At 43.6% G+C, this 15618-nt stretch overlaps 1 protein-coding gene across 2 annotated transcripts in view; it reads right to left on the bottom strand.

Annotated features, from left to right (window-relative positions):
* Positions 1–4501: 4501 nt before the first annotated feature.
* LOC135548116 (inhibitory synaptic factor 1-like) overlaps positions 4502–15618 on the bottom strand; it is a 58811-nt gene continuing 47694 nt past the window's right edge. For both annotated transcript variants that reach the window (XM_064977409.1, XM_064977416.1), the window contains exon 3: positions 4502–5869. In XM_064977409.1, coding sequence (XP_064833481.1) covers positions 5018–5869 — 852 coding nt within the window. In that variant the 3' untranslated portion in view covers positions 4502–5017. The remainder of the gene's footprint in view (positions 5870–15618) is intronic.

Raw genomic sequence — 15618 nt, 5'->3', positions numbered from 1 at the left:
CCGGCTTTCTAGCCATCGCCGATCCACTTTTCATTTTCCATTTGTTTTGTCTTTGTTTTACACACCTGATTTCAATCCCACAATTACTTGTTAATTTTTTACCCCCTGTTTACTGTATTTACTGTATTTTCAGTCTGTCATATTGTGCGTGTATTTGTTACTTTGTATATTTGACATTTTGAGTAAAAGTATGTTGATTACTCATATCTGCTGTCCTGTGCCTGACTCTCTACACCAGCTACACATAGGACCCATTACACAGTCAAGATACTGTGCTTCACAGAGCAACATATTTGGTTTTGTTTCATGCTATGCTTCCTTTACTCCAGCCTACAGATCAATAATCTGCCTTTCTTTAGTCGGAAACCACGATGGCGCCGAAAGAGATGGCAACTTCACTTCAAGTCCTTAGGAAACTGTGCAGTATTTTGTTTTTTATGTATTATTTCTTACGTTGATAGCCCAGCACAACCAGCACGACCAGGGCATTTGAACTGATTCCAGAGGCCGACCCAAAACAACGCCGTTGGAGGAGGAGAGGGTGCGGTAGCGGTCTTCTAGTGAGGCTTTGGATGCGCGCACACCACCCACCGCTTCCGAGTATATTATTCGCTAATGTCCAGTCCCTAGTTTCCAAAGTTGACGAAACTAGGGCAAGAGATGCTTTCCAAAGAGATATTCGGGATTGTAGCATGTTCATTTTCACGGAGACATGGCTAGCTTGGGACATGCTGTCGGAGTCCATACAGCCAACGGGATTTTCAGTATAATGGGAATTCCTCACAATCAAAGCCAACCATATTATCTTCCAAGAGAACTCTCCTCGGTTATCGTCACAGCCGTGTATATCTCCCCACAAGTGGAAAACAAGACGGCCATCAAGGAACTTCACTGGACTTTATGCAAACCTTGTTCTCAGATTAGCTTTGTTAAAATCCCCAGCTACAATAAATGCAGCCTCAGGACGAATATCTCTTTGAGGCTGCTTTATTGTAGCTGGGGATTTTAACAAAGCTAATCTGAGATTAAGGCGACCTAAACTCTATCAGCATATCAATTGCAGTACGCGAGCGAGTAACACACTCGACCACTGCTACTCTAACTTCCAGGATGCATACAAGGCCCTCCCCGCCCTCCTTTTGGCAAATCTGACCATGACTCCATCTTGCTGCTTCCCTCCTATAGGCAGAGACTAAAACAGGAAGTGCCCATGCTTAGGTCTATCCAACAATGGTCTGACCAATCGGATTCCACGCTCCAAGATTGCTTCAATCACGTGGACTGGGATATGTTCTGGGTAGCCTCAGACAACAACATTGACATATATGCTGACTTGGTGAGTGAGTTTATAAGGGAGTGTATAGTCAATGTTGTAACCCATTTGTGACTATTATAACCTTCCCTAACCAGAAACCGTGGATTGATGGCAAAATTTGCGCAAAACTGAAAGCACGTACCACTGCATTTAATCATGGCAAGGCAACTGGAAACATGGCCGAATACAAACAGTGTAGTTATTCAATCAAACAAGCAAAGCATCAGTATAGAGACAAAGTGGATTCGCAATACAACGGCTCAAACACAAGATTTATGTGGCAGGGTCTACAGACAATCACGGATAACAAAAAGAAAACCAGCCCAGTCGCAGACATCGAAATCTTGCTCCCAGACAAATTAAATAACTTCTTTGCATGCTTTGTGGACAGTACAGTGCCACTGACAAGGCCCGCTACCAAAGACTGTGGGCTCTCCTTCTCCGTGGCCGATGTGAGTAAAACATTTAAACTTTTTAATCCTCACAAGGCCGCCAGCCCAGACGGAATCACGAGCCACATCCTCAGAGCATGCGCAGACCAGCTGGCTGGTGTGTTTACAGACACATTCAATCAATCCCTATTCCAGTCTGCTGTCCCCACATGCTTCAAGATGGCTACCATTGTTCATGTTGTCAAGAAAGCTAAGGTAATTGAACTAAATGACTATCGCCCCGTAGCACTCACTTCTGTCATCATGAAGTGCTTTGAGAGACTAGTCAAGGATCATGTCACCCTAGACCCACTCCAATTTGTTTACTGCCCCAATAGGTCCACAGACGATGCAATCACCATCACACTGAACACTGCCCTATCCCATCTGGACAAGTGGAATACCTATGTAAGAATGCTGTTCATTTACTACAGCTCAGCATTCAACACCATAGTACCCTCCAAGCTCATCATTAAGCTTGAGACCCTGGGTCTCGACACCGCCCTGTGCAACTGGATCCTGGACTTCCTGACGGGCCGCCCCCAGGTGGTGAAGGTAGGAAACACCATCTCCGCTCCTATGATCCTAAACACTGGGGCCCCACAAGGGTACATTCTCAGTCCTCTCCTGTACTCCCTGTTCACCCACGACTGCATGGCCATGCACGCCTCCAACACAATCATCAAGTTTGCAGACAACGCTACAGTGGTAGGCTTGATTACCAACAACGACGAAATAGCCTACAGGGAGGAGATGAGGGCCCTCGGAGTATGGTGTCAGGAAAATAACCTCTCACCCAATCTCAGCAAAGCAAAAGAGATGATCGTGGACTTCAGGAAACAGCAAAGGGAGCACCCCTCATCAACATCTATGGGACAGCAGTGAAGAAGGTGGAAAGTTTTAAGTTCCTCGATGTACATATCACCGACAAACTGAAATTGTCCACGCACACAGACAGCACCTCTTCAACCCCAGGAGGCTGAAAAAATGTGGCTTGTCACCAAAAACCCTCACTAATCTTTACAGGTGCACAATTGAGAGCATCCTGTCGGGCTGTTTCACAGCCTGGTATGGCAACTGTACCGCCCACAACCGCAGGGCTCTCCAGAGGGTGGTGCAGTCTGCACAACGCATCAACCGGGGCAAACTACCTGCTCTCCAGGACACCTACAACACCCGATGTCACAGGAAGGCAAAAAAGATCATCAAGGACAACAACCCTCCGAGTCACTACCTGTTCTCCCCGCTTCCATCCAGAAGGCGAGGTCGGTAGAACTGCATCAAAGCTGGGACAGAGAGATTGAAAAACAGCTTCTATTTCAAGGCCATCAGATTGTTAACAGCCACCACCAGCACAGAGAGGTGGCTGCCTACCTACAGACTTGATATGGAACACCTGTCACTTTAATAATGCCACTTTAAGAATGTTTACATATCTCGCATTTCTCATCTCATATGTCTATACAATATACTGTATACTAACTACACTATCTATTCTATCCTATCTATTGCATCTTAGCCACTCTGTCACTGCTTTGTTGTGGAATTTGTTAGATATTAGTTATTTTTGTGGAATTTTTGGATATTACCTGCTGCACTTTCATATCTATAAACATTTCACTATACTCGCAATAACATCTGCTAACCGTGTGTATGTGACTAATAACATTTTATTTTATTTGAAAACATTATAGATGTGTTCATTGTGTGTTTTAACAAAATCCCTTTACATAAGATATTGAGATGTAAAATATGTGATAAATATAAGGAATGTGTAGTCAAGGATTGTCCTTGAAAGAGTCCAATCCTGATTATGTGTGTGTTCTCCTCTGTACTATAACCTGGGGCCCAGGGCAGTTGGGGGCCTATGGACAGTAATAGATCTGTATCTGGGAGGAGAGTTCTCTCTGGCCATCCTCAGAGACATGAGTCAGCTCCTAGTGATTAGAGGGGAAATGATTGTGTTCCAAGGGTTGATTAACAACAATCTAGCAGCACATTTTCTTTGTGAGGTCAGCCCTTTACCCTCTCCTGCATTCTCCAATGCATTCACTCTCCCACCTCTCTTTCTTCCTCTCTCTCCTCCCCCCTTCTCTCTCTCTCCATCTCTCTCTGTCTGCACCCACTCTTTCACATCCGGCCACACATTTCTTAAATGCCAATCTCTTTCTTGAAGGCTGCGTCTGTCCATGTCTGCCACTAATAGCAGAGGAAATAGATGGAGGTCTAAGTGTGAGTTTTTGTTGTGGGCCCCCAGGAGCAGGGTCTGCCTGCTCAGCAGAGAGACCTCTCACAGCATTCTCTCCATCAGCCTTATTGATCAACACTGCTATTGGCATAATCCCTGGGAATAAAATGCTGCTCTATTGAGTCCAAATCCCTACTGGGATTCAGAATGGAGAGACATAACCTTTTGCATCTTGACTTTGTGCACTTCTATTCAAGTCCTCACCCCTAGCAGCCTTGCTCCCTTGCAGAGAGGAACGGATAGATCAAGTGGAAATGTCACAATGTGGAGTTGGAGCACAGAATCTCGCAAAAATACCTGTTTTTCTTCTTACTTTCCACAACTACAGTTTCAGCAGCAGATCAAGAGATAAATTATTGAATTGATTAATAAAATCGAGGGCAGGTCAAACCGTGTTTTTCTGGGCCTTGACTCACTTATGATGACATCAAAGAGAGAAGAAGGCTTGACTTGTGCATCTAGATACACTCCCTGTTGTTACACCAGGAACCCCCTTGACATTTGAAATAATTGGAAGATGAAAAAGACAATGTTTATACAGATTCTCAGTGTACAGAATGTGCAGTGTTTTTTAACCACATCTTAATTAAAGAACAAGCATGATATTTTCTCGTGATTTATACTGGTGTACGAGGAGGGAAACGACCTCTTCACATTTACTTTCCGATTTCAGAACAATTTCAACTTCCTAGAAAAAAGATTGCTTTAGTAATCTCAATAAGTGTTGCAAATGGTTAGAAATAGGGAATCCTTTCGGTCCATTTCTTAACATTAGCAGGCACTCGCCTTTTGGTCCGTCCCTTTTCTCTCTGTTACTGCCATAAGGAACTGCCTTCATCCTTTGTTTCCCTGAGCCTCAGAATGACTTTAGGTAGTCGAGTCATTTCCCATATCATGTTTTTATTTAGTAATTAATATGTATTTATTTATTTATTTATTTGTGTATTAATCTATGATCTATGTATTTAATATTAAATAGTACACAGTCCTTTTTCAGTTCTGTTGTTGTAAAGTTACTGTTTCTCAGTGGTCCTTTGTTTTCTGTTTGGCTGGAATATAGGGCAGTACTGTTTGGGTGCTTTTATCTGAAACAGTCTGTGTGCTGCTGTTCCGTAGCAGTTTTTTCCGGCAGCTTGCGGGATTGAGAAGACCCTTTCTGGGCAGCGTGTGAGTCCCCGCTGCCACGTTCACTGGGAACGAGACATAAGAAGGGTCCAGACAGTTATGGAGGACGGAGTGCTCTGAGGAGGAGAGCGGTGGTGTGGGTGAGCCGGCTTGACTAGGACTGGGCTCACTGTCGTCAGTGTCTGGGGTCGCACAGCCGCCCTTCTCCTCATCTCCCTCCTCTTCATCCTCCTCGTCATCATCACAGCACAGGGCGTGGTATAGGATCTTGTCACTGAAGCGGACTCTCTCTCTGGTGCCGGACGTGCGAGAGGTCTTGTGGCTGTGTGTGGAGCTTGTGGCCTCTTCGCTGGCACTGGACGAGTCTGGGGTGACTATGAGAGGTCCGTTAGGGATGGGCAGCCCCCCATTCATTTGGGAGTAGGCTGAGGTGGTTGTGGGCGGTGGGGTTGGGGTCTGGGTCTGGGTAGGGATGCACCCACGCCCCGCCCCCGGCTCCAGCCCTGCATCCGTGGGCTGCTCTGTTGGCGATGCTTTGTGGGCGGCGTTTGCTGCAGCGACGGAGGCCTCCAGATAGCTGCAGAACTCCCAGCTGTCTGAGAGCACGTCAGGATTGAGGAAGTCCAGCCTGAAGGCCTCTCCCAGGCCCCTCTCGCTGCTGGACGTGCTGCTCGCTGTGGCCACTGTCCAGTCATCCAGCTCCAGGTCAAAGTCAAAGTCTGACGTCAGCTTGTCGATCTGACCCACCACCTAGAAGAGTAGAGAGAGGGCAGAATAGATGTTTAGAAGATATGGTCTACATCATTATACATTATGTTTTTGACTTAATATATTGTTAACTATACATGAATATCCTTTCCATTATCAAGACAAATACTTCACACACCACCTGGGATAGCAAGGAGGGAGGCGCGAGGGGGGGGAGGGGGGGGCAGATGATTTGAAAGTATAGACATGTTTTTAAACACTACTTTACAATAATATGATGTTATAACGTCCACTATGAAGACATATAGTGGGGTCTAAAATGAAACCCTTGATGAAGATGAGCAAAAATTACATGTTTAAAATCAATAATTTAAATACTGAGCTATATTGTATTGCCATTTCTAGTATTTTACTAGAAATGCTCAGAGAAATAGATTTTTTAGAGTAAGTAAGAAAACATCTCAAAAAGGTAGGGTTGAAAATGATTGACAACCTTTCGATACTTCACCTTGCAATGATAACGGCACTGAGCCTTTTTCTAAAATGTTTTATGAGTTTGTGAACGCAGTGGGAGGGATCCTACACCATTCCTCCATACAGAATCCTTCCAGATCCTTGATATCCTTCGTCTGCCCTTAAGGACTGCCAATTCAAACCATAGGTTTTCAATGGGGTTCAAGTCTGGAGACAGATGGCCATTGCAAAATGTTGATTCTGTGGCCAATTCACCAATTATTTATGGATTTGTTGTGTGCTTGGTGTTATTGTCTTGCTGGAAGATCCACTTGTGGCCAAGATACAGCTTCCTGGCAGAGACAACCAGGTTTTTTGCTAAAATGTCCTATACTGGGTAAATTTGGTGATGCCGTTGACCTTCACAACGGCCCAGTGGACTGCAATAGCATCGAATAGTCCCCGCGATATGCAACTGTTCAGGGAAGTCAGGAACCAATACACGCAGTCAGTCAGGAAAGCAAAGGCCAGCTTCTTCAGGCAGAAATTTACATCCTGTAGCTCTAACTCCAAAAAGTTCTTGGACACTGTGAAGTCCATGGAGAACAAGAGCACCTCCTCCCAGCTGCCCACTGCAATGAGGCTCGGTAACACGGTCACCACCGATAAATCCATGATTATCGAAAACTTCAACAAGCATCTCTCAACGGCTGGCCATGCCTTCCTCCTGGCTACTCCAACCTCGGCCAACAGCTCCCCCCTCGCAGCTACTCGCCCAAGCCTCTCCAGGTTCTCCTTTACCCAAATCCAGATAGCAGATGTTCTGAAAGTGCTGCAAAACCTGGACCCATACAAATCAGCTGGTCTTGACAATCTGGACCCTCTATTTCTGAAACTATCCGCCGCCATTGTCGCAACCCCTATTACCAGCCTGTTCAACCTCTCATATCGTCTGAGATCCTGTTACAGACCTATATCCATCCTGCCCTGCCTATTTAAGGTCTTCGAAAGCCAAGTCAACAAACAGGTCACTGACCATCTCGAATCCCACCGTAACTTCTCCGCTGTGCAATCTGGATTCCGAGCCGGTCACGGGTGCACCTCAGCCACACTCAAGGTACTAAACGATATCATAACCGCCATCGATAAAAGACAGTACTGTGCAGCCGTCTTCATCGACCTTGCCAAGGATTTCGACTCTGTCAATCACCATATTCTTATCGGCAGACTAAGTAGCCTCGGTTTTTCTGATGACTGCCTTGCCTGGTTCACCAACTACTTTGCAGACATAGTTCAGTGTGTCAAATTGGAGGGCATGCTGTCCGGTCCTCTGGCAGTCTCTATGGGGGTGCCACAGGGTTCAATTCTCGGGCCGACTCTTTTCTCTGTATATATCAATGATGTTGCTCTTGCTGCGGGCGATTCCCTGATCCACCTCTACGCAGACGACACCATTCTGTATACTTCCGGCCCGTCCTTGGACACTGTGCTATCTAACCTCCAAACGAGCTTCAATGCTATACAACACTCCTTCCGTGGCCTCCAACTGCTCTTAAACGCTAGTAAAACCAAATGCATGCTTTTCAACCGTTCGCTGCCTGCACCCGCACGCCCGACTAGCATCACCATCCTAGATGGTTCCAACCTAGAATATGTGGACATCTATAAGTACCTAGGTGTCTGGCTAGACTGTAAACTCTCCTTCCAGACTCATATCAAACATCTCCAATCTAAAATCAAATCTAGAGTCTGCTTTCTATTCCGCAACAAAGCCTCCTTCACTCACACCGCCAAACTTACCCAAATAAAACTGACTATCCTACCGATCCTCGACTTCGACGATGTCATCTACAAAATGGCTTCCAATACTCTACTCAGCAAACTGGATGCAGTTTATCACAGTGTCATCCGTTTTGTTACTAGAGCACCTTAAACCACCCACTACTGCGACCTGAATGCTCTAGTCGACTGGCCCTCACTACATATTCGTCGCCAGACCCACTGACTCCAGGTCATATACAAGTCCATGCTAGGTAAAACTCCGCCTTTTCTCAGTTCACTGGTCACGATGGCAACACCCACCCGTAGCACGCGCTCCAGCAGGTGTATCTCACTGATCATCCCTAAAGCCAACACCTCATTTGGCCACTTTTCGTTCCAGTTCTCTGCTGCCTGTGACTGGAACGAATTGCAAAAATTGCTGAAGTTGGAGACTTTTATCTCCCTCACCAACTTCAAACATCTGCTATCTGAGCAGCTAACCGATCACTGCAGGTGTACATAGTCTATCGGTAAATAGCCCACCCAATTTTACCTACCTCTTCCCCATACTGTTTATATTTATATACTTTTCTGCTCTTTTGCACACCAATATCTCTACCTGTACATGACCATCTGATCATTTATCACTCCAGTGTTAATCTGCAAAATTGTAATTATTCGACTAACTCCTCATGCCTTTTGCACACAATGTATATAGACTCTCTTTTAAAAAAAAAAATTCCTACTGTGTTATTGACTTGTTAATTGTTTACTCCATGTGTAACTCTGTGTTGTTGTCTGTTCACGCTGCTATGCTTTATCTTGGCCAGGTTGCAGTTGCAAATGAGAACTTATTCTCAACTAGCCTACCTGGTTAAATAAAGGTGAAATAAAACAAATAAAAAAAGTTGAACAGTGCAAGCATAACATCAAAGATCTGCCCTGAAATGTAAGACACTGTCACTAGCTGGCTACCACCTGGTACTATACCCTGCACCTTAGAGGCTGATGCCATATGTACATAAAATCATTGAACAATGGTCACTCTAATAACGCTTACATACTGTTTTAACCACTTTATACTGTATTCTAGTCATGGCTCATACTATATAACTACTGCTGTACATACCTTTTCGATTCATATACTGTCTATACTGTCTATACATACCAGTCATATACAGTGGGGCAAAAAAAGTATTTAGTCAGCCACCAATTGTGCAAGTTCTCCCACTTAAAAAGATGAGAGAGGCCTGTAATTTTCATCATAGGTACACTTCAACTATGACAGACAAAATGAGAAGAAAAAAATCCAAAAATCACATTGTAGGATTTTTAATGAATTTATTTGCAAATTATGGTGGAAAATAAGTATTTGGTCAATAACAAGAGTTTATCTCAATACTTTGTTATATACCCTTTGTAAGTCTTCACAAGGTTTTCACACACTGTTGCTGGTATTTTGGCCCATCCCTCCATGCAGATCTCCTCTAGAGCAGCGATGTTTTGGGGCTGTTGCTGGGCAACACGGACTTTCAACTCCCTCCAAAGATTTTCTATGGGGTTGAGATCTGGAGACTGGCAAGGCCACTCCAGGACCTTGAAATGCATCTTACGAAGCCACTCCTTCGTTGCCCGGGCGGTGTGTTTGGGATCATTGTCATGCTGAAAGACCCAGCCACGTTTCATCTTCAATTACCCTTGCTGATGGAAGGAGGTTTTCACTCAAAATCACACGATACATGGCCCCATTCATTCTTTCCTTTACACGGATCAGTCATCCTGGTCCCTTTGCAGAAAAACAGCCCCAAAGCATGATGTTTCCACCCCCATGCTTCACAGTAGGTATGGTGTTCTTTGGATGCAACTCAGCATTCTTTGTCCTCCAAACACGACGAGTTGAGTTTTTACCAAAAAGTTATATTTTGGTTTCATCTGACCATATTACATTCTCCCAATCTTCTTCTGGATCATCCAAATGCTCTCTTGCAAACTTCAGATGGGCCTGGACATGTACTGGCTTAAGCAGGGGGACACGTCTGACACTGCAGGATTTGAGTCACTGGCGGCGTAGTGTGTTACTGATGGTTGGCTTTGTTACTTTGGTCCCAGCTCTCTGCAGGTCATTCACTAGGTCCCCCCAGCCTGGTGCAGGTCTACAATTTTGTTTCTGGTGTCCTTTGACAGCTCTTTGGTCTTGGCCATAGTGTAGTTTGGAGTGTGACTGTTTGAGGTTGTGGACAGGTGTCTTTTATATTGATAACAAGTTCAAACAGTTGCCATTAATACAGGTAATGAGTGGAGGACAGAGGAGCCTCTTAAAGAAGAAGTTACAGGTCTGTGAGAGCCAGAAATCTTGCTTGTTTGTAGGTGACCAAATATTTATTTTCTACCACAATTTGCAAATAAATTCATAAAAAATCCTACAATGTGATTTTCTGGATTTTTTTTCTTATTTTGTCTGTCATAGTTGAAGTGTACCTATGATGAAAATTACAGGCCTCTCTCATCTTTTTAAGTGGAAGAACTTTCACAATTGGTGGCTGACTAAATACTTTTTTGCCCCACTGTACATGCATGTACATATTTATTTATATTCCGGACTCTGACATTGCTCGTTCTGATAATGCTCATTCTGATGTCTTAATTTATTGTTCTTTTTTACAAAATAGAAAATGGTGATTAGGTGTGTATTGTTATTGTTTTGCTAGATATTGATGCATTGTTTGAGCTAGAAACATAATCCTTTCGCTGCACCTGCGATAACAACAATAAAACTGTGTCCGCGACAAATAAACTTTGATTCGATTTTGATTTGATCTAACACCATTTTTTACAGTAGGTAAAATAGAAAATACGGTGGTGGATCTTTGATGTTATGTGGCTATTTGCTTCCACTGGTCCTAGGGCCATTGTTAACAGCATCATGAACTTTATTCAGTACCAGGAGGCTGAAATTTGGCCACAAGTAGATATTTTAGTAAGACAATAACCTTAAACACACATCGCAATCCACAAAGAAATGGTTAATTGGCCACAAAATCAACATTTTGCAATGGCCATCTCAGTCTCCGGACTTGAACCCCATTGAAAACCTGTGGTTTGAACTGAAGAGGGCAGTCCATAAGAGCAGTAAAATTATATCAAAGATCTGGAAGGATTCTGTATGTAGGAATGGTCTAAGATCCCTCCCAATGTGTTCTCCCGTATTTTTTTAAAGGCTCATTGCCGTTAACCTCGCATGGTGAGGTATTCAAAGATATTAAAAACAGAGATGCCAACAATATTGACCCCTACTTTTTATGAGAAAGAAAATTATAATTTGGTAAACAAAATCGCTTTCTCTGAGAAATTGTATCAGTTTAAAATAACGCAATTTCTCTTTTTTTGTAGAGCACAGGTCTACAATATAGTTCCGTATTTGAATTATTTATTTTATGCAGTCATTTTCACTCTTTACACGATTCGATTTAAGATTCCTATACATTCTACTAGTATGAATAAAATGTACTTCACACTAAATCAAGTCGTAATGAAGCTTGACTTTCACCCACTGTACAGGGAGTCAAACTAGCAGGGTAGTTTATCAACCTGGCTTGGCAAAATCAACCTCAATACTCCTCATCAGCATCCACCCATGCTGTATGAGTGTTTATGGTCTCATGAATAGAAAGCACTTGAGCCCACAACACCATTGATTTTGTTGATTTGCTGATGGCACATAAAATTCGAGCCTCAAACACTTGACATTTGAGCACCTTAATCAACACATCGCGCTCTCGTAAGCAATTTATTGTAAAATGGAAAAATGCTCAGCATTCATGTAGTTTGTAAGTGATACATTTCTCTAAACCCTTCCACAATTAATACTAGTGTTTCTCAGAACATGTGCATATGGAATTGGAGCAACATTTTTGTTGAAGAGCTGAGATATGCTGATCTTTTTTCCACCTAAATCTGCTATTTGCTATTTGCCTCTGTGCTTTCAACTGCTCATTGTGACATCAAATGAGCAGTATCAGAAAAACAATCCTCTGTCTGCATGAGGGATTAAAACCCTAATTAATTATTTCAGCACAATGACTTTAAAGGAGCAATTAACAGTCCCAAAGACCTGACTACACAAATACCCTGATTAAAAACCCAGTATCATTCAGCTGATGTGCTAACTGATTGCTCAGGTGATATCTAGTGCAAACACAGCCATTTGGCATCAAAGAGCTTCATAATCTCAGACAGATCACAACAGGACAGAATCTTACATAAATACAGTGGGGCAAAAAGGTATTTAGTCAGCCACCAATTGTGCATGTTCTCCAACTTAAAAAGATGAGAGAGGCCTGTAATTTTCATCATAAGTACACTTCAACTATAACAGACAAAATGAGAAAAATCCAGAAAATCACATTGTAGGATTTTTAATGAATTTATTTGCAAATTATGGTGGAAAATAAGTATTTGGTCAGTAACAAAAGTGTATCGCAATACTTTGTTATATACCTTTTGTTGGCAATGACAGAGGTCAAACTTTTTCTGTAAGTCTTCACAAGGTTTTCACACACTGTTGCTGGTATTTTGGCCCATTCCTCCATGCAGATCTCCTCTAGAGCAGTAATGTTTTGGAGCTGTTGCTGGGCAACACAGACTTTCAACTCCCTCCAAAGAATTTCTATGGGGTTGAGATCTGGAGACTGGCAAGGCCACTGGGAGAACTTGCACAATTGGTGGCTGACTAAATACTTTTTTGCCCCACTGTATGTAGAGTATCTATTTAGAAAATAGAAAAAGAACAAAGCCTTGCATTGCCCACCAACAACTGTTCACAGATGGAGGAAAACATTTTTGAAGTTCTCACAGGGACTATAGGGAGGCTACAGTACATCATACAACAGAGGAGCGATGGAGGGTATTATCATGCAATATTTGTCCAAAACGTACCGATTTGTATTATTTACAAACCCAAAGCGTCCTGTTCTTATCATAGTCCATATCATGGTAGTGAATTCAACCATCTGCATTTGAACCTGTCTTGGAACAGCCCATCCTCATATTCCTGATTTCAATCATTCTGTTTCTTTGTAGTATATCTAATGCAGGCATGTGACGTGTGTATCTCTATCGGGCTTTGGGTAAACAGATTGTCAGGTTTGTGTATGGCGTGCATAGGTTTCTGTGTGGGTGTGCCAGGCCTGGCTGAGCAGCTTTGAATGCCACAGGAGCTTCAGTACCAGGGCTATGTTTTTCCTCCATTGACAGTCAGCCCTGTGGGAGCAGATCCTCTGTGGGGGCACTAAGCGGCGAGCTGAATGGGTAAACCAACCTGTCTGTTGAATGATTTGCAGACTTTAAACTAATGCGGGATGATTCTCACACCCAGAGGGAATGGAATGGCTTTGTTTAGTTGATTACTCATCCTGGAAAAAAAGGGATATAATTGAATCAATGTGTTGAGAAAAGTATGGTCTGTCAGAATCATTTCACCAGTCCGCCTGAACGCCTGGCGCTGACCTAATTTAACTGCCTTAATTGGATATCAATTAATAAAGAACAGAGGCATATCATTTCCAGTCATAATATGTTAGACAAATCCCTTTTGTAAAAAACAAAATGGATTTGAATACAAAAGAATGGCAAACACTGACTACCAGCCAAAGCCTTTTTGACTGACACATCTGCTAAGATAAGATATTTAAATGCTACAAATTATGATTATAGTCGTTAAACATCATTGGTGGCCCAGCTCACATCCTATCATGAGATATTCTCCCCAGGACTGGCCCACCGTGAGCCCTCTCTCCCAGGCACTGTTACATCGTCATCAGCTTCCAGCATGTACGCTAATTTAGCTTGATAACAGCTTAGGTCACATATTTTTTATTTATTTTTTATTATTTAACTAGGCAAGTCAGTTAAGAACAAATTCTTATTTTCATTGACGGCCTAGGAACAGTGGGTTAACTGCCTGTTCAGGGGCAGAACGACAGATTTTGTACCTTGTCAGCTCGGGGATTTGAACTTGCAAGAACAACATATGGGCTCAATGCAGCAACAGTGATCAGTAATCTCAGTCTTTTCTTCCAGGAAGAAATAAAAATGTGGCATGAGTGAGCTATAGAGTGAATTATTGGGTAAACAGATTGCCTAAGCGTAAAGGATGAATGAACACATCAGGAACAAGTCATTAGTGAGGGACACACTGTGTTTGGAATGGAGAGAGCACAATGAGGACCAGCAACAGTAATTACAAGCTTTCGTGTAAAATCACATCCTTTTGTTGGATTCCATAGCTCATGATGTCACAGCAGATTGCAGCTGGACCATGACACAGAATCGGCTTTGAAACATTGTTTGGCTTAACACCTGACTTGTAAAAGAGCACTTTTTTTTTGAATAGAGCTAAACACTCTTCCTATTTACAAATGCTGACAAGTAGAATATAACAGGAAACCTTGTGGCACAATTGTTGGACCTCAGGGTGCAATGCCACTGGTTTCCATCCACCCCTCGCCATTTTCTATGGAATTGTTATTTGGTCCTTTGTAGCTCAACTGCAATACAGTTGTAGCTACAGTGACCTATCCAGTCCACTTATTACTGTTTCAGTAACAACATCAAGGTTTTACTGCTAACCTACAAAGCATTACATGGGCTTGCGCCTACCTATCTTTCCGATTTGGTCCTGCCGTACACACCTACACGTACGCTACGGTCACAAGAGCAGGCCTCCTAATTGTCCCTATAATGTCTAAGCAAACAGCTGGAGGGAGGACTTTCTCCTATAGAGCTCCATTTTTATGGAATGGTCTGTCTACCCATGTGAGAGACGCAGACTTGGTCTCAACCTTTAAGTCTTTATTGAAGACTCATCTCTTCAGTAGGTCTGATGATTGAGTGTAGTCTGGCCCAGGAGTGTGAAGGTGAACGGAAAGGCACTGGAGCACTGGATTCTCTGCCTCTAACCCTATTACAGGGGCTGAGTCACTGGCTTACTGGTGCTCTTCCATGCCGTCCCTAGGAGGGGTGCGTCACTTGAGTGGGTTGAGTCACTGACGTGGTCTTCCCCCCCCCATGGGTTGTGCCGTGGCGGAGATCTTTGTGGGCTATACTCAGCCTTGTCTCAGGATGGTTAAGTTGGTGGTTGAAGATATCCCTCTAGTGGTGTGGGGGCTGTGCTTTTGCAAAGTGGGTGGGGTTATATCCTGCCTGTTTGGCCCTGTCCGGGGTTATCATCGGATGGGGCCACAGTGTCTCCTGACCCCTCCTGTTGTCTTAGCCTCCAGTATTTATGCTGCAGTAGTTTATGTGTCGGGGGGTCAGTCTGTTATATCTGGAGTATTTCTCCTGTCTTATCCGGTGTCCTGTGTGAATTTAAGTGTGCTCTCACTAATTCGCACTTTCTCTCTTTCTATCTTTCTATCTCTCGGAGGACCTGAGCCCTAGGGCCATGTCTCAGGACTACCTGGCATGATGACTCTTTGCTGTCCCCAGTCCACCTGGCCGTGCTGCTGCTCCAGTTTCAACTGTTCTGCCTGTGGCTGTGGAACCCTGACCTGTTCACTGGACGTGCTACCTGTCCCAGA

The sequence above is a fragment of the Oncorhynchus masou genome, chromosome 1, assembly GCF_036934945.1.
Source record: "Oncorhynchus masou masou isolate Uvic2021 chromosome 1, UVic_Omas_1.1, whole genome shotgun sequence".
Classification (NCBI taxonomy): domain Eukaryota; kingdom Metazoa; phylum Chordata; class Actinopteri; order Salmoniformes; family Salmonidae; genus Oncorhynchus; species Oncorhynchus masou.
The sequence above is the reverse complement of the archived record's forward strand: the minus strand, read 5'-3'. Positions and strand labels throughout refer to the sequence as shown.